Genomic DNA, 19,591 nt, shown 5'->3' on the forward strand with positions numbered 1-19,591 from the left:
TAATGGTTCCTGTAAGAATAACAGGACACGACACGATTCAAATGTATTCTTCATTTCTATAATTTTCTCCTTATAGACATTTCTCATTTCCCATTAGGTCTCCATTTTTACTTTATAATTTTTATCTCTTTTCACACTTTTGCTGCCATCTTTTCTTTCAGTGTCTCTTTGTTTATTCTTTTCTTATCTTGCATCATCCTCTTTCATTCTTTATTTTATTGCAGCCCCCATTCTTTCTGCTTTATTTCAATATTATTTTATTTGTATTTATCATTTGTATTATCTATTTTTCTTCAGTTATTTTTGTTGTTCTTTCTTATCTCTTATTTTTTAAATATATCTTTCTCTCTGCCCATCTTCTGTTCTTTTTACCTTGTTGTGTTCAATATGGGGGAAGTGATCGCTCAGTGGTAAAGCCATTGGTTAAGTTATTGGCCTTCAGATCAGAAGGATTGGCCTTCAGATCAGAAGGTTAAAATCATAAATCATAATTGTTAAAAAAGTTACTAAAGTTCAGTGTCTGTCAAATGGCAAAAATGTAAATGTGTTTCTTCTTTTCAGTTTTTATTTACTGCACCACTGTTTCAAACATTTTAAGTAAAATACTTGTCCATGTGTCAGGGATCCACCAGCCACACCCTCACTTGAGCCACACATTCCTCCTAGCAGCTCCTCGTCCTACTAATCATGCACACCTGACTCTCATCAGCTCACACTATATAAGCACACACTTCCAAACACTCCCTGTCCGTTCTACCGATTAGTCTGGAGAACATCACTGGACCTTCTGACTACTCATTCTAAGGATTATCTCGTTGTTAATTGTCACCAAGGACTTATTTCATTGTGGTTCTACTCTGTGGATATATCTTATGCCCTTTGCCTGTGCATTCAGTAATTCCGTGCTTACTGCTGGTTTAGTTTATCTACATTCCCTTCATCATTAAACACATCTTTGTTGTTTTGAACTTCGGCTTCTGCTCGTTCTTCCAGCCTGACACCATGTTAAACTTTGTTTCCATTCATTTGGAGATGCTCACTAACTTGGGTAAAATACAGTCAGGTTGCAACAACAAAAAGCAGAGAAAAATCAGTCTACATCTAAAGCATAGAAAAATTTGAAATCTTCTCAGGATCTCAGGAAAAAAAGTTATTCTCAGAAAAAGCACTGCAAACAAATTAACTTTAAAACATAGCTTACACTGGGGAACACGAGGAAAAAGCCAGGAGACTTGGGAAACCAAACTCGGGGGGGGGGGGACAAACCACACAACATCACAATGTACACCCCCCATTAAAACCAGAACTCTGTTAAAATATAAAGATGAAATGATTTATTCAAAAAGGAATATACAGGACAAATTAGTCAGTACAAACATTAATATTTCATTTAGCAGATTTATTATTCACATATGAGTTTTTGATTGAGAGTATTTTCTTATCAGATTATTTTCACATATTGTCTCATCACATTTTTTCCCCTTGCAATCAAATGTTAGTATAAAACTGATGAAGTACATAATACGAAATTATAATAGAATGAAAACATCATGAAAAAAAATGTATAGTGCTCATAGTATTCCAATAATATTGAGATTGATAAAACGTAAAAAAAAAAAATAATGAATGGAGCATCAAAATAGCCACAAAAACCTTTTTCAATAATACACAGATTTTGTGTGGACAAAGATCATCACATGCCAATGAAATACTATGATATGACAGTATAAGTGTAGCAACATATTAGTTTCTGAACAGTATGACGATTCTCACTCGGCACTGAAGTATTACAAAAATAATAAATGTACATTATGATTAACACACATCTCCATTACAGTCTCACCATCTCAAATGTGCCTCCTATTTCATCAGGAACCAATCAGATTCTTTCTGTATCCAATGTCAAATTAAGAACAAATGCACAGAAATCCTTATGATAACAGAAGACAGAACAGATGCCTCTCCATGGCCTCGGTGCCACAAACTCAACAGGTCTATTTGTTCTGAATGCTGTAGGCAAAGCAACCTGTCCATCTGGAGCAGGAACATGATCACCTATAGCTGCATTTAAAATCTTGACCAATGTGTGAAATAAAATTAAAGGGTGAAATAAAACAATGTTTTCAATTTCAGAGTTGCATAAATATAATAATTGTAAGTAACATTGAAAATGTGTCTGCCAAATGCTGTAATTGTTCAGTCTAGACTAGCTGTGAAAACTTTGTAGCTTTTTGTGATGAACAGTGAATAAAGCATTGTAGTTAAAGAAATGTGGATTATTTTGCCCCATGTGAATGTAAACGCCCAAACAGCATCATCAATCTTCTAGAGAATAATGCATTTCTTTTGTTTGGGCTCATCTAACTCTTGTTTATCTTTATTCGAGTCTACTGAAAGTTTAGAATCATTTTCATGCTTGGTAACCACTTTTTGAATGGAATCTTTATGTTGTGTCTCTAAGTCATTCATCTGCTCAGCTTGTCTTCTCGCCTCATTCTGATATTTGGTCTCCATTTCTTTCTCTATCTTCTTATAGTCATTTCTCATTTGCTCCTGTTCTGTCTTCTTTATCTTTTCTTTCTTTATCTTCTTCTCTCTCTTTTAATCTCCTCTTGCCTTTCTGCTTCTATCTTCTCTTTCAGTTTCTGTAGTCTCTGTCTCTCTTCTTCTCTTCTTGTATTTTCCTCCTGGAATCTTTTATTCCACTCTTCTTTTCTTACATTCTCCTGTTCCTCATACTCCTGCTTTATTTTCTTTTGCTTTCATTAAATTCTTTCTCCATTTTCTTCCTTTCTGTCTCTTCCCACTCATTTCTCTCTCGTTCTCTTTCTTTTCAAAGTTTTTCCTCAGTTGATCCTGAATTTCTTCCTGTTCTCTCAGTTGTTTATCGTGTCTCTCTTCTGTTCTCCTGTGTTCATCATCTCTCTCTCTAATCTGCTCTGTCCATTGCAGCTTTTGTTCTCTCAATTTCTTTCAATATCTTCCTTAATTTCTATTTGATCATTTTCTGAATCCTTCAATTTTCTCTTCCACATTTCTGTCTCTTTTCCTGTTCTTCTCTTCTCTTTCGTTCTTCCTCATCCCTCTTTCTAATCTCTTCTTGCTGTTTGAGTTTCAGTTCTGTAATTTCTTGACTTTGTTGTTGTTTAAAGCGTTCATTAAATTCTCTTTCTCTCTCTGCCCTTTTTCTCTCCTCCTCATTTTGCTGTTGGAGAAATTTTGTTTTTTGATTTTCTATTTCTTGCTTCATCTCATCCAACATTCGTTTATTCTCTGCAGTTCGTCGTTTTTCCTCTTCTTCACGTATTTGATTCTCTTTCAACCATTTTTCTTTCTGTTCTTCTTCTTTCCTCTCATATTCTCGCCGCAGTGCTTCTTCTCTCTCCTTAAATTTGTTTTCCGATTCGCCTATCCTCTTCCAACCTCTCTCTCTCTTCCTCCATTTTTTTCCTGAGCTGTTGAAGCTCTTCTTCAAATTTGGCCTCCAGAGCCTCTTTCTCAGCTTGCATCTGTTCCTCTCTCTTTCAGCATCTCCATTTGTTTCTGTTGTATCAACATCTCTGCCATCTCAAACATCTCATTAGTAAAATAATTGTCCCTGTTAAACTTGATCATTTGTTCAATCTTCTGAAGAAGATCGCTAACTTGGGTGGAATCTTTTACAGTGTTATTGAACAAGTGAACTCTTCCACCACAGTCCCTGATTAACCTGTTCACACATGCATGATCACTGGTCTTGATATAATCTTCTATTGTTTTACCTTTCAGTTTATCTCCTCCAGTAAACAGCACTATAGTGTATTTTGCAGCCTCGGCACCAAAGATCTTCTTAATCATAGTCAATGTTTCCTTCTCTTCCTCAGTGAACCTTCCCACACTCAGCACAATGATGAAGGCATGGGGTCCTGGTGCCAGCAATGAAATGCATTTCACAATTTCTTCTATTACTTCTTCATTTGATAGTGTGGTGTCAAAGAGTCCTGGAGTGTCCACAACAGCTACTGATGTGCCCTGAACTTCTGCAATTCCCTTCTGGCACATTTTTGTCACAGATTTCATGCTGACATCACTCTCAAATTCTTCTCTTTCTAGAATGGTGTTTCCTGTGGCACTCTTCCCATTTCCTGTTTTCCCAATCAGTAATATTCTCAGATGATTGAAGTCAGAGTTTTCACCTTCAGCACCTGAAAATGACACAGCGGTTTATTAATTCAGTGTCTGATTTAAAATATTATATATTTAATTATAGTGTTTAACTGCGTGTGACAATTTTGACTTCATTGGGACAATTTAATAATTTTCATTAGGAACTGAATTTGAGTGTGTGTGTGTGTGGGTGTGTGTGTGTGTGTGTGTGTGTTCACGTTGGCAACTGGCCTTAATCAAGCTCAAAATGTATTATATTTAAGTCAAGTATTGCTAAATTTTCATTTCGCCATAGCTGAAAATAACATTCGTTTTACGTCTGTGGTGCAATCTGAGAAAGATAACAGAAAGCTAATTGGCTGTTGTTAGTTGGTTATATGCAGTTGTAAAACAGCTAATTATATCTGGACTCCTGAAAGAAAGAACTACAAAACCATGTAAACAACAACAAATACATTCTAAAGAGTTGTGAGGATATTTCAGTGAGCATTAGAAGTAGTGATTAATAGACAATCAGAAATTAAGACCTGTTTAAAATTATTTAAGACATAGAACAGTAAATTTAAGACCTTTTTTAGGCTTAAATTTTTATTTTGAAATTTTAGACTTTAAATCCCCATAGAAACCCTGGTAAATAGATTAAAATGTAAAACATTTAATATAATTATCTAAAAAAAACGTTTCATCGTTTAGGTTTTACACATTTAGGTTTTAAACTACGCACCTGCTTCCTGTGGTTTTGCTTGAAGTTGCTTCTTCATTTCAGACAGTTCATCCTCTAGTGGCTTTTTAGCTCCATCTCTCTGTGCCTCAATATACATTGAGAGAGAATAAATCTTTTCATATTTGTTACTTGGTCTAACAGTTCTGGTACCTGTTTATGTCCTCGTTTTTGTTCTTTCTCTAAGATCATATATCTGTTTCCACACAAGCGTCGAAGTTCTTCCATTTCTGAACTTCGCTGAACAAAGTTAATTGTAGCTTCATTAATGTTCTCGCTGGTGAAAATAACTATACTGTGATCACACACACTTGGACTAAAGATTCTCTGAATCATCTCTATTTCTGTTTTGTCATCATCAGTGAGAGGACCAACAGGAATGATAAAAAGAAAAGCATGGACAGGATTATCCAGAGAGATAAAGTGGAGAATCTTATCCATCACTTCATCATCTGAGAGTTGAGTGTTATAGAGAGTTGGCATCACCATCAGCCTGAGACGGCATCCACAGACTTCTGCAGTCTTCACATTTCTCTTGCCCAATATGAGATCTGATATGGAGGTCTTTAGTGCTTCATCACTTCCACACAGCACCAGGTTTAACACTGGCAATGAGGAATCACTTTCCATCACTGAAATGAAAAGAAAATCAATAATATTTAGAAGTGTCTGTCTATTAAACTCAGTAACATTTAGGACTGATGTGCTGTTGATGTTTAAAACAACATATAAAATATAAAGCTCTGATGTGAAACTGCTCTTATTTAAATCCATAATAAACAATCTAATATTATATATTTATTTTCTTTAAATTCATAGATAATAATACATTTATTAAATAATAGGTGGGTAATAAAAAAATCTAATGTGGTAAAAATGTAGACAAAAATCCAGAATCTTGTGATAAAGTGTGAACTCTGCGTCTCTGTGTTGTTGACAGATTGGCCTGGGTTGAGTATTTCAGAAACTGCTGAGCTCCTGGTAATTCCACAAATAACACTCTCTAGAGGTTACACAGAATGATGCAAAAAAAAAACATTTATGGCGTGACAGGTCTGTGGGTGAAGATGCCTTGATGAGAAATCAGAGAAAAAGGCCAGATTGGTTTCATCTGACAGAAAATATATAGTAACTCATATAATCACACTCTACCACCACCTCACTATCTACCAAATCTCAGTACTAGGAGTGGGTGCTATATTGGTATGAATGATACTGTTACATATTCATGAATTCTAATTTTGCATTTATATTGTTTTGTTCAATTTGGTACTTTTACAACTTTTAACCCTATTAATGATGATACATGAGTCATGGCTAAAAGTTTAACTCTTTGTCCCTTACTGTGACCAACACCTTACTACACAGGCATTAGTAATCAAACATGAAGAGCATTATACCAGTCCAAATTAATAGAGCACAAACTGCCTACTGGAGCACTGGCTATAATATTTATGCTGTGGATCTCGTATCTTGTCTCCAGAGTTTGGCTGCATAAATGCAAGATGTGCCTATTAAAGTGGATAGTAAGTGTATACAGTGGATATAAAAGTTCACATTCTCCTGATAAAACTGCAGGTCTTTGTGATTTAAATCATGTCAGATTGTTTTACTAATTTTCAAATGTGGTCCAGTAACCAAGACAAATGTAAATCTTTCTTTTCAATATTCTTTATAATTTGTTTTAGTAAAATCTTTTCAAATTTGTTTTGTTGTGTTTTTCTACTTTAAACTGTTTCAAAGGTTTGCAATTTAAAAGTACAAAAGATCCTGACTTTAATTATCGGTTTAATTTTTCTTACCAGTCATTCTTTTAAAATTAGTTTTTTCTTTTTTACAAAACATTTTTGTACCTTTACTAATTCTTTTTAGCAGGAATTTGTAAACTCACATCTCAAGTGCTCTCCAGTCTTTGTCTGTGATAGAAATGTTCTTACACCTGAAAGTGAATAAATAAATTCATAAATTTATTCATTTTTTCATAAATGAATAAAAAAAGCTTTCAGCCTCAGTGAGGTTTTCTTCACCCAAAAAGTCACAAAAATCACAAAAGCTTAATCCTAACCAACACAACTATTTAAAATTAAGGAAAAATGCAGTAACAGTTCTATTAACCTTATAAACACAAAATATTATGCATAGCCTTCTGATTTTAGCTTAATACTCACAAAGGCAAAGTAGGTTTTATTTTGATCTATCATCAAATAAACACTTACCAAAACCTAAGACTTTTCCCATTATTGTTGATTTGCTCTTCTCTTTTGTGTGAGCTGGAAGATCTAGTGTTCTCTCTCCCAGTCTTGCAGGATTATCATCAGTTTGGAAAGATTCCTCAGAGACGTCACACATGAGACAATGTCCTCCGTTCTTTTGACCACACTTCTGATGTGATTAAAAAGCTCACGACATGAATTCTTTTTTTTAAGCTGTTTATATTTATAATACCGCTGACAGCAGTCATTTATTAAACTTTGAAAAGCATTCGACTTTCCTCCAGACTTGCCTCCATTAGAATCCTGCTCTATACCGATGACAAAGGTGTAGTTTAGAGCTTGCTTACTGAAGTAGTTTAATAACAATCCCAAGTGGCTCTTGTCCTCCTCTGTGAAGCTGTGAGGTTGTATCACAAGTAAAAATGCATGAGGTCCAGGAGCAGAAAGATGTACACACTTTTTCAGTTCATCTGGTTTTAGTTTTGGGTTAAATAAAGGAGGTGCATTGATGAGAGTGATGTGCGTTCCTTCAACACATCCACTGGCTCTCTTACTGCACTGCCTGACTGAATGTGGAGGATCTTCAGTCTCAAATGCATCTTTTCCCAGGATAAAATTTCCTACCATGCCGGTATGTTGTAGACTTTTTCCCATCACAATGATCCTCAGCTCAGACACTGTAAAAAGGATAGCAAAAATACATAGAAGCTATTATTTATTAATATGCAATATTTACATGTTCACTTAGAGTTTAATAAATGGCAACAGAAAACAAACAATCAAATACATAAATAAATTCATGACACCGAGATGTTTCATATGAAGTAAATGCAATATAATAGGAAATGACAAAAATCTCTCTCTCTCTCTCTCTCTCTCTCTCTCTCTCTCTCAGTGAGCTGAGTCCTTTTGTTTGTCTGTATGTGCCCGAGTGTGAGAGAAAGAGAGATTTAGAGCTGTTGGAAAGCAGCCAACCTTCAGCCCTGGTACCAGATGCAATAAAAGTATGCAAGCTCAAGATGACTCCACATGAGTTTTTCAAGCTGTCACATGTCTTTTTCTAAAATATTCACAAGTAAATGTTACTTTAGAAGTTCCCTCACTGTGTTGTGATCCATATATTTAAATTATGACTCCTAGCAGGTGGCCATGACCAGTGGCAGATTTATGCATGGGTGACATAGGCTGCCACCCAAATTGCCAGGTAGCAGCACAGGGGCATCCAAAAAAAAATTTGAATCATTTATTTTTAACGCTCATTTGCAATGTCACATCAATTATAATATTATGTCACCATGTGGCATAAATTAACCTGGTCAGGACTCGGAGTGTGCACCCACCGCTTGAAGAAGTTCCCTCACTAATACACTGAAAAAGGAGAGGCGGGTGTTGGGTAACCACAGTCATCGGGGTTTCCAGTGGGAGAACTGATGAGACCTGGAGTGACATCAAGTCAGTAAGGAGAGCTGAGTCCAAATTTTAATTATGGATGCCAAATAAGGTCTAAGTCATCAGGAGCCCAATTCAGAATAAAGAGGAATAAAGTATGGGGGAAACCTTCTAAAGATAAAGGTGTGTATACAGCTCTATCACTCCTCTCTTTCTGAGGATAGTAAAGACTAATGCATTTAATGAAATAGGCTGTGATATATTAAGGGGGTCGGGGGGGAATGCACCATACATGCTAGAGCCAAAGAAAAGGAAAAAAAGTCACATTTGTTTTGGCAATGGAAGTGAGAGTAAGATATAAAAATTGTGTTGATGAGTAATAATGTGGTATCACTATTTTGAAGCAGGAAGTGAAGGTTAAGTGCTGAAAGTGACGATATAATATTCAGGTGAACGTGACACAAAGTTCCATCCTCCTGTGCCTTGCTAATTAATAACTCCTGACTATTCTAGAGGGCAGTGGTTTCTTCACAGAATGAAACACAGAGGACTGCTCTTGACAAGGTTGTATGCATAAAACCATATCACTTACCTGAGAACAAAAAAGTGAAGATGATTAACAATTACATTTAAAAAAAATAGTATTAGTTAAATTATTGTAATAATTTTTAAGTGTTGCCTCCATACTTTTGGCTGTGTTTGAAAAACAATGCAGCCTCACTTACTTGTTGGTGGTGGGCTCAAACTTTGTTTTCTTCTCCTACGCTTTGCTGTGTCTGTGAAATAATTAGATAATAGAAAAATCAGATCACAGATTATTCAACATATCAAATCTAAATTAAAGTGTAAAATAAATATATATTGTAAGGGTTCATTGGTTCTATAAATTGAATGTTAATTCAATGAAGTGTGTAGCACCGGTAATTATGTTGATTATATATAATTCGATTAGTTTGGGCCACTGGGAAGAGTTTGTTTTTCTCTGAACTGCTGTGAGAGAACTGACCCTATGCCTGTTTCTAAGGCATCTACCTCAACATTAAAGGGTCTTCAGGGTCTTGGTGCTCAAGAATGGCCGTTGTGTTAAATATTTTCCTCTGATGAAATTCTGGGAGTGTGAGATCATTTCAGACTCTTTCCTGCAGTCCAACTTATAAGAACTAATAGGAGCCCTGAACCTAATGACGCGTTCAGTGCGACAACTTCAAACCACCTAAGGGAAAATGTTGAAACGAGTAAGGTGGACAGTACAGCAAAAAGGGAAACTTATTGAGTTATGGAGGCAAAAATAGTGTTTGTATGATGTTTCTTTTATTCCACATATGTTTAGGGATTGTGGTTAAGGCATTGCAAAAGCAAAGCCCTTAACTGCTCGATTATAAGTTGCTCTGGATAAGGGCATCTGCCAAATGTGTCAGGATCTTCCGGTTCCGTGGCTCGCACTTTCGGGTCTGCGGCCATCTTACAGTTTTTTCCACGCCTCCCAGTATTTAAGGACACCCAAGACTTTAGCTTGGTGCCAGATTATCTCATTGGCTTCCAAAGTCCCTTATGAATATTCTTGCCACCCTGCCTGCTCTGGTTCCTGCTGCTGTTCCTGCTCCTGACCCCTGTTCTTCTCTGCGCTGCTCTGGTTTTGGACTCTTGACTGGTTTTTGGTTTGTGTTTCTGCCCTGTCTATATTGTTCTGTTTGCTGGCTTGTGGATATTTTAGACTGTTTGGGATTTTGGTTTTGTCTCCCCTGCATCGCCCTGTTTCCCTGGGTTTAGACCCTGAATGTTTATTGGCCTTTGTTTTTGGCTTTGACCCATTAACCTTGCTGCTGGCTCTATTGTTTGCCTGTGCCCCATTAAAGGCTGTATTCTCCTTACCCTCACCACTCAACCAGTCACACCCATGATAATCTCTTACAGAATAATCTAGCCAAAGATGGACCCAGCGGATGTATTAAAGCGTTGGGCTTGCTCCGCCGTAGACCGGCAATTCAGGGACCAAACTGAGACGGTCGATATTTTGAAGATTAGCCCCCAGCAGAGAACTGAGTATTTCCGGTTGCGTCATGAACAATCTATGGCAAACCAAAAGGTTTTAAATAACCTCCTGTCCCCTATTGTCCCAATAAAGTCGACTGTCCCTCTGGCCCCTGAGCTCTGCCGATCCAGTTTTATTGAAAATCTTAAAAGGAAGTAAAGGTAATGATACTAAGGATCAAAGAGATAAGGAAGAGAAAATATAAAACAACAGTGTATGTATACAAGAAAGTGGTGAAAGAATATTATAAGTATATCAGAGTAAAACAGCAGAAGAAAGACTGAGGGAAAACGAGAGGGTGAAGCAAAAATACATTTAAAACTACTGTTTAGGTTTTTAAAACTATTTTTCAGGTTTCTCAATTTGTCTTTCAGCTGACTGTGCATTATCTCTCTCTCTCTCTCTCTCTCTCTCTCTCTCTCTCTCTCTCTCTCTCTCACTCACACACACACACACACACACACACACACACACACACACACACGCACACAGTTTTCAAAAATATTATAACATATATAAAATTATTATTACATTTCAGTGTCTTGATTAGAAAGAATATGTTGTATTGAAATGATTAACAATGTTTTCTTGTTACTTAAAAATTTTTTTTTTTTCTTTTACCAGTCTTTATCTATACACAATTTAACCCTGAATTGAAAACCCTGTGTGTGCACACATTATTTGTACCATTTCAAGAGAAAAAGGCAAATTCGAATCTGATGGCCACAACGGGTCTGAAAAAAGTGGGCTTCTTTGTTGTTTTCCTATCATGATGTGCCAAATGATGAAAGTCAGGCCAGTTCAGCACACAGACTATTCTATATTTATCTGACCACAGAACAGTTTTCCCACTTTGCTTCAGTCTATTTTAAATGAGCTTTGGCCCAGAACAGATCAAATTTCTGGATCATGTTTACATATGGCTTTTTCCATGTAAGATTGAGCTTAAGAATGCGTTTCACATATTTGTATGTTCCAGGGTCAAGGATGCTCCCCTTCCTGGATAGACTCATTAGGGGACAAGAGGAGGAGAGAGTAGGAAGGGAATTATTCTGTACATCAGGGGTCACCAACCTTTTTGAAACTGAGAGCTACTTCTTGGGTACCAATTAATGTGAAGGGCTACCAGTTTGATACTTCTGAAATAACAGATTTGCTCAATTACCTTTAATTATATGTTATTATTAATAAGAAATGATATTCATCTATATCTAGTATCTATATTTTAATATTGTCATTTTTAAATTCACACTTATGCAAGTGTCATTTGGTCAGGGAACCTCCAGCCATGCCTTCCTCCAAGGCTGTAACTCTCACTCAGCCTCTCCCTGCTCTAATCACCTACATCTGATCCCCATTACCTTTCCCCTTTATAAGGTCCCGATTCCTCCTCACTCATGGTCAGATCTACTCGTTGCCATGATAGATCTACCGGACTTCCTACCACTAGTATTTCCCCCTACTTCAATGCTCCTGTCGCCCCTTTGGAGAAGCACTCAAGATGGGTTTGCCTTTAACAGTTCACATTGGCGATCATCCCTGGACTACCCGCATTACGGATTCTAACCGCGCTCCGGTTCGTACTTCTCCTCAAGCCTCTGCCTGGTATAGGTTCAGACTAAATAGAGACAAGGTGTTTAACCATACTACGGTTTCAGACTCTTGGTCTATCCATGACAGATTTAAAATATATAAGAATAGCAAAAAAAAAAAATTAGATGCAGCTCACTGGTAAGTGGCGCTATGGTGAGCTATTTTGAGAAAAGGCCCGCGGGCAACTCATGTAGTCCTTGCAGGGGACCTGGTGCCCGCAGGCACCATGTTGAGGACCCCTGCTGTACATTCTTTCTTTCTTTCTTTGTTTATTCCGGTTTTTTTTGCATAGCATCCCAACTTTTTTGCCACTGTGGACTTATGTAGCCAATCCCTGTTATGGGGTCAATTACAACATTAAAATTTGTATATGTTGTGACTGTAGATTTATTCTGTAGCCACTAGTTGGCAATAGAAGAGAAAAGTAAGTAAAGAGAGAAAGAGATATAAAGTAATCCCCGGTTTAACGGCTCTCTCAGCATGCATGCTGGTTTTACAGCTAGCACCGCTAGCGTGGTTAGCTGCAGCCTTGAAGCGAGCGTAAAATATGTTTAGCTCGTCTGCCACATTCCCCATTCTAGAAGATGGTGTTCTATAGTCCATGATGTTTCTTAGTCCCTGCCCCAGGCTCCTACAGCCACCGTGTTGGGACTGTGACTCCAGTTTCCTCCCGAAGCACCGCTTTGCATCCTTCACCACTCTGCGAACACTGTAAGACGCAGCCTTGTACTCTTCTATGTCCCTGGTTGCCAGCCCTATGTTTTAGGCAGCGGAGCGGGATCTTAGAGCGTCGCAGATGGTTTTATCCACCCACGGCTTCTGGTTGGGAAACGTTCTGATGGTGGTTTTCTGCACCGTATTATTCGCTAGTTTCCCTATGAATCCCACAGCCGCTTCCGTAAACATCCGTTGACGTCATCAGAGCAGCGCCTGAACATGTCCCAGTCTGTGTCATCCAGAGCGTCCTCCGATTGGTCAGTCCAGCGGGCGACCGCCCTTTGAAACAGAGCTTCTTGTTTCAGCCTTTGTTTGTAAACAGGCATGAGAAAGATGGCGGCATAGTCCGATTTCTCGAAAAATGGACGTGATTGTGCCTTGTAGCTGTTCTTAAAATGGTGTGTAACAGTGGTCCAGTGTCCTTTCGCCCCTGGTGGGGCAGGTGATGTGGTGCTTAAAGTTCAGTAGTGCGCCCTTGAGGTTGGCACTGTTAAAGTCTCCCACCACAATGAGCGCAGCATCCCGATGCTGTGTTTGGTGTAGTGTTATTGATTCGTGTAAGTCCCATACTGCAGTGTCCGTGTCCGCTTGAGGTGGAATATAAACGGGACTGACTATGACCGAGCTGAATTCCCGAGGTAGATAGAAGGGCCGACATTTGATGGTCAGTAGTTCCAAATTTGGTTTGCAGGAGCATGAAAGAGAAATGATGCTCGCGCTGTAGCACCAGTGGTTGTTCACCATCAAACACACTCCACCTCCTCTTCACTTCCCCGACTCCAGTGTTCTGTCCATGCGGTAAACCGAGAAAAACTCGGCCGGGCGGATGGCGTGGACTGGTACCGCTGGGTTCAGCCATATCTCGGTAAAGCAGAGAGAGTTGCAGTCCAGAATGTCCCTCTGGAACTTGACCATTGCCCTGAGGTCTTCGACCTTGTTTTCCAGTGACTGGACGTTGGCTAACAGGATACTAGGTAGGGGAGCGCATTTCCCTCGCGGACACCGGTACGGATTTTACACCAATAGATATAAGAGTCTCTGTCATATCTAATGATGTCTGTCTTGTGTAAATGGAACGGTAACTAAGTAAATAAAAATATTAATTAAACAAAAAAAAAACGTGTAACCAGAGCAGTCGTGACGGCAGCCGACCTCACCGGTGCCATCATGAATTCTTGTATCATACATACATTAATACTTGTACATATCTAGATCATAATTTCTTTGCACAGTTATACTCTCTATACCCTTATTTACATGTCATATATTATTAGCTACTGCAACTTCATTATACATTATTCACTCTCACCCCTGTACATTTGGACCCCATACCCTTATTTATCATACTGCTATTTATTGTAAATAGGCCACTTATGCACTTCTGGTTAGATGCTCAATACATTTCATTTAAGACTTTTGCTGATATTTTCAATGGATTGCTGTTCACGGTGGCCCAAAATATGAATAATAATAAAATAATAAAAAATATATATAAAAATAAAAACACCATAAAGAGACATTTAAAAAATAAAGTATTGCTATTCTCCATCAGAACACAAATAATAACATTTTGTGATTTTAAAATACTTTTACTTTGGATTTTAATGTCAAGTCAAGGCATTTATTGTCATTTTAAACATATACAGTGCAACAAACAACGTTCAAATAATCCGGTTTCATTTCCCAAGACTAATAATGATGTTTATTCTAACACATCCCTTAGAAAAAAGGCATTGGGTTCTTATCTACCAAACCGAAAGGTAAATTAACACACAATAATAAGTAATTTTACTAAAGATAAAGTTTTATCTTAAATTTTATTCGACGCCATTTTCTACCAGACGTGGTTTCAAAAGTGAAAGTAAGAAGTTACACATTCTTCAAAAACAACACGACATGCCCAGTTTGTCTCTCTGCTGAAACAGCACACGACATGCACAAGGCAGGATTTCAATACTAAATATAGAGTTAAAACTCACACATATTTTAGGGTCGATATCACTATTTTATTGTTATTTTATTCGGGTCAATTTAATTTCCTAATTTTTCAGGAAGAGGTGCATTAAGCAATCTCTGTGTATATGAGCATATCTTAGTGACTATATAAATATTGTATGTTCAAAATGTTTAATTGAATTGTTTCCGCATGATAACTATGATTTATCACAATTATAATTGCTTGTAATAATCAGCTTCAATATACCCAGTCAAAAGATATTAATATGACTTAATAACAAACCACAGAATCCGATGTACGTGCAGATAAAACATATTTCCAAATCGAAAGCAAAAATTGTAGTTAGAAGTCAGAGGATGTGAACAGAATCCAACAGACAAAAGCAGAAAACAAAACCCAGAGTGGAGATAAACAGTAAAGAGAATTTAAAAAAAAAAAGACCTACAGGAGGGTTGAGAATAAAAAAAGACCTACAGGAGGGTTGGTAAAGGCCTTGAAACAAATCACTGAGAAGTAGAGAAGTCATATCGGATTCAACAAACAGCTTACATTTTACATTTTCACAGCTTTCTTTATCAGCTTTTCAAAAAACTGCCCTACAAATCTGTTTCGTTTTTCCGAACACATTAAAAGACACTTATTTTAAACACATTCCTAAGTCACAAGACATTTTCGTCCTATCTAGGAAACGACGTTTTCTTACCCTTTTTCGACGCCATTTTCAGATGTGTGGTTTTAAAAGTGAAAGTAGGAAGTAACCTAAATAATAACACGGATTCTGGCTATTCTTTATTCTGCATGGATTCTTGCAATGCGTCAGAAATTCCACTATAAGCATAGTTTGTTATGTAGTGTACTGTATAAAGTCTAGGTGTATGCCTATAATTATTTATCTGAGCTATGGGTACAAACCACCTGCTTCAGGTTGTTTTATTTGTTTGTGAAGGGAGATGACACAGCAAAGAGCGCCCCCTGTCTGTTTACTTTATTTTACAAAAGCACAGCATTTTGTTGTAATTATAAGTGTATGCAAATAAAAGTAGACATTTACAGATTCTAATGATGTATTGTTTTTATCTGTATGATCAATAAAGACAGTAATTTAGGTTTGTTTCGCCATTATGAGAGAAAAACTCACGAAACGCCACCCAGAGGGTTAATTGTGTGAAACATGGCGGATTTGGTGTTTGATTTGAGACTTGGTACATCAATAAAACAAATTTTTACTGATTTAAATATTTTTCGGTGGAGTTTATTTATTTATTTTATATTTAAGTAGTAGAACACAAGCGGAGAAAAGATGGTGATGATCTGGTGATCAGAAATGTCTCTGTTGTCAGTCATGTTTACATCACTGACTCTCTGTCTCATCTCATCTCATTAGCTTTACTTCTTGTTGCTGTCTGCCCTGCTCATTCTTAGCTTCGTAAACTAGTCTAGGTCTGTGGTGAGTGAGAGCCAGGACTTTATACACCAGTGGACTGAAAAAGACACACAATGACAAGAAAATCAGTTGGTGGGCTGAAATCAGTTGGTGGTGCGCAGTGAAAAGAAAATTTACATTTTACCAAATAAATGGATAAAGTAAAGAGCCGTTTTTTAACATGTAAGAAGTACAAAGTACAGATATTTGTAAATAATAAATGAATGAGTGAAAGTAAAAAGTTGTCTGAAAAATAATTAGTGAAGTAAAGTACTGATACCAGCCTTCGCTTCCGCACCTTGGCGGCAACTAGCAGATGGAATGAGGTTGCACTCCTGGGAGCATATCGGATGGGTTTGAACCAGGAAGTTCGGCTAGCCATGGCCATTTATGATGACACGTTGGGCTTAGAGGCGTTCATTTAAAAATCAATTTGTAACCTCAATGCTCTAGTCAACTTCATCTCCCAGATGTGCCTAGACCAGCTGCGGCTTCGCCGGGAGAGAGGGGCCCAAGTCCGGGCTGGGTAAAATATTGCGATCACCCTCCAAGTTGGCCATGGCTTACCACACATGCCCGAACTGTTCTTGGGACACCTGCAATATCCTGGAATTGAGCCCAAAATGCAAAAAACACTGCCTCACACACCTCCCTTCTCCCTTCCCGTGACCTTGCCTGCGTGACCTTACCTGCCGCTACGCACGTCAAAGATGCTCCAACCACCAACCCGGGTGGAGATCCTGGTGGAGTATTGCACCTTTGCGGACGTGTTCAGCGAACAAGCCGCCACTCGATTTCCCCCTCATCCGGCCTTGGGACTGTGCTATCGATCTGGTGCCTGAAGCCAGTTTATGTCTCACATCTGGAGAGCGTTCTTCCTTCTCCTGGGAGTGTCAGTCAACCTGTCTTCCGGGTACCACCCACAATCCAACAGACAAACGGAACAGAAGATTCAGGAACTAATTCAGTAACTAGGAACCTATTGCCATCAGGACCAGATGGAATGGAGCCATTTCCTCCCGTGGGCCAAGTATGCTCAGAACTCCTTGCACCAGGACACTACCGGTCTCACCCCCTTTTAACGCATGCTGGGGTTTCAGCTTCCCCTGTTCCCATGGTCGGACGAACCATCCCATGTGCCGGCCGTGGACTATTGGTTCCGGGAGAGCGTACGGGTATGGGAGTCCGCACACACCCAACTTCAATGGGCCCTTCGCGACACACGGAGATACGCGGATGCGCGGTGGGTGTAGGCCCCTTCTTCCAACCTGGGTATCTATTGTGGCTGTCTACTAAGGACATGAAGTTACGGCTTCCATGCCGAAAGCTGATCTCAATCTCAAAGCACACTTTAGTTCACAGGCCGAACAGGATAAACATTTATTGAACACACTAAAACAATGTTTTTTTTTAACATAAATATGAATAAAAACAGACAGGTATAATATTCCAGAATAAATCAACTTAAAATAAATAGCTCTCAATAAAAATATCTCCTGTCAAAATTATACAAGTTAGAAATATGAACATGCTGCAAAAAAACCCTGAACAAATAAATAAAAATTGTGCTTTTAAGTAAACGTTAAAATCACAACAAATCAAAACAATCAGATTTCTTTGCTCTTATGCCATTTTATAAAAAATTATCTTAAACTTTAAATAACTTTAAATATTTTGCTCTCCATAAAAATATCTCGAGTAAAACACCAGACGTCTCACAGCTTCATCATGCAGCTCTTCAGAAACTCTCCCTCAGAAAATAACCAGCTGATGTGAGTCTGGTTTCTCCTCTGTTTTCACACCAGCTTCACTTTGTGATTTTGCTCTGAAGAAAAACATCTGCTGAAATGTCAGATTCTTCTTTAAATCTTCTACTTTCTGTCTCTTCTGCTCTGCATTCAGGTTTTTCAGCTTCTCCTGATGTTTTGTCTCGTTGTTCCGTCTTAGATTCAATTCCTTAATTACAGCCACATTCACTCCACTAATAAGACACACATGTTTACAGGCAGTGTCAGTAAACATCTACTCAAAATCCCATCGATTTTAAAAGGCTCTGTTTTTAGAATCAACTTTTCTTCACAATAACTGTACAATAGGGTTAAATACATCAACAGAAGCTCGACTTGATTGAAATGTTCCCAGGTAGTCTAGAGTTCAGTAAGGCAGCTGAAGCGCTGCATTATGGGATCTGTAGTTTGTGTTATCAGCGCTTCATATCGCTGGGAAATTAATAATGAACAATAATAATAGATCTATATCAAATCATCTCGTGGGCCAGATATAATTGTACGTCGGGGCGGATTTGACACTGAGTTTGACACCCCTGAGCTATGTGAAGACACTGATCATGTTAATGATTTCTCACAATAATTATCAACAATGATTTAACAAGGTAGGAAACAGCTATTTTTAGAAAAGGCTCGCGGGTGACTCATGTGGTCCTTGCGGGCGACCTGGTGCTCGCGGGCACCACGTTCGTGACCCCTGCTATAGACTTTCCCGGTACTGCCGCTGCCTTTCTCTGCTCTTCTTTATCGAAAAATCATCAAACATTGTAAAGTGCTATTTCGGCTTCCGCCTGTGTTTGTCTGGCCTGACAATATCACAACAGCATATTTATTTAGTTATTTTATTTTGAATTATTTTGTGTTATTAAACACAAATTATTATTTATTCCTAATTATTTTTTTCTATTCTTTTCATGTTTTACTTTATTACCTTACAGTTTTTCTTTTTGCTTGGATTTAATGGCAAATATAATATTTATATTCTAAATAATATATTACCTACAATGTTTGTTAATTAATATAGAATTAATATAAACGGTATCTTAATTGATAGGTAATAAATAAGTAAATGTAACAATTGTTAATAATTTTTTTTCCATTAGCATTTTCTTGATTAAGCTTAATAAATCTAAAATATGTATACATATTAACCCAGGTTTGCAGCAAAAAAAGATTCAAATGTGTGTGAGAACGCCCTCTGGTGGTCTAGAAAGGGATAGTTCAATATATATATATATATATATATATATATATATATATATATATATATATATATATATATATATATATATATATATATATATATATATATATAAGGTACTGAATATAAACTGTACCTGTACTGATTAATCATCATTCATGCAATAGTATGCAGAATTATGATCCTACTAAACAGCTACTTCAATCAGGGTACAATATTCAAATATTTTTTTTTAATTACTGTACACCTATTTGGAAGTTGAAAACAAACATTTTAGCATTTAAGCTATTATTAAATGATCAGTATGAAAACTGGCAACCTTCACTTTTCTTACCTTCACCAACTTCTTGCATATACTGTAGATACATTTTCTGTTCTGATCTGGAGAAGTATGGGCGCCAACCAGAGGCCA

The 19,591-nt window shown here is 37.5% G+C and overlaps 1 protein-coding gene across 1 annotated transcript; it reads right to left on the reverse strand.

The window, feature by feature from the left end:
- Positions 1–1,493: 1,493 nt before the first annotated feature.
- LOC124382772 (GTPase IMAP family member 8-like) lies at positions 1,494–15,632 on the reverse strand. Its single transcript, XM_046845007.1, is given in 8 exon segments — positions 1,494–2,585; positions 2,588–2,759; positions 3,396–3,519; positions 3,521–4,184; positions 4,933–5,573; positions 7,148–7,757; positions 9,195–9,245; positions 15,472–15,632. Coding segments are annotated over 8 exon segments (2,538 nt in total). The 5' UTR covers positions 15,488–15,632; the 3' UTR covers positions 1,494–2,325.
- Between the last annotated feature and the right edge of the window lie 3,959 nt (positions 15,633–19,591).

This window comes from Silurus meridionalis, chromosome 1 (genome assembly GCF_014805685.1).
Source record: "Silurus meridionalis isolate SWU-2019-XX chromosome 1, ASM1480568v1, whole genome shotgun sequence".
Lineage (NCBI taxonomy): Eukaryota > Metazoa > Chordata > Actinopteri > Siluriformes > Siluridae > Silurus > Silurus meridionalis.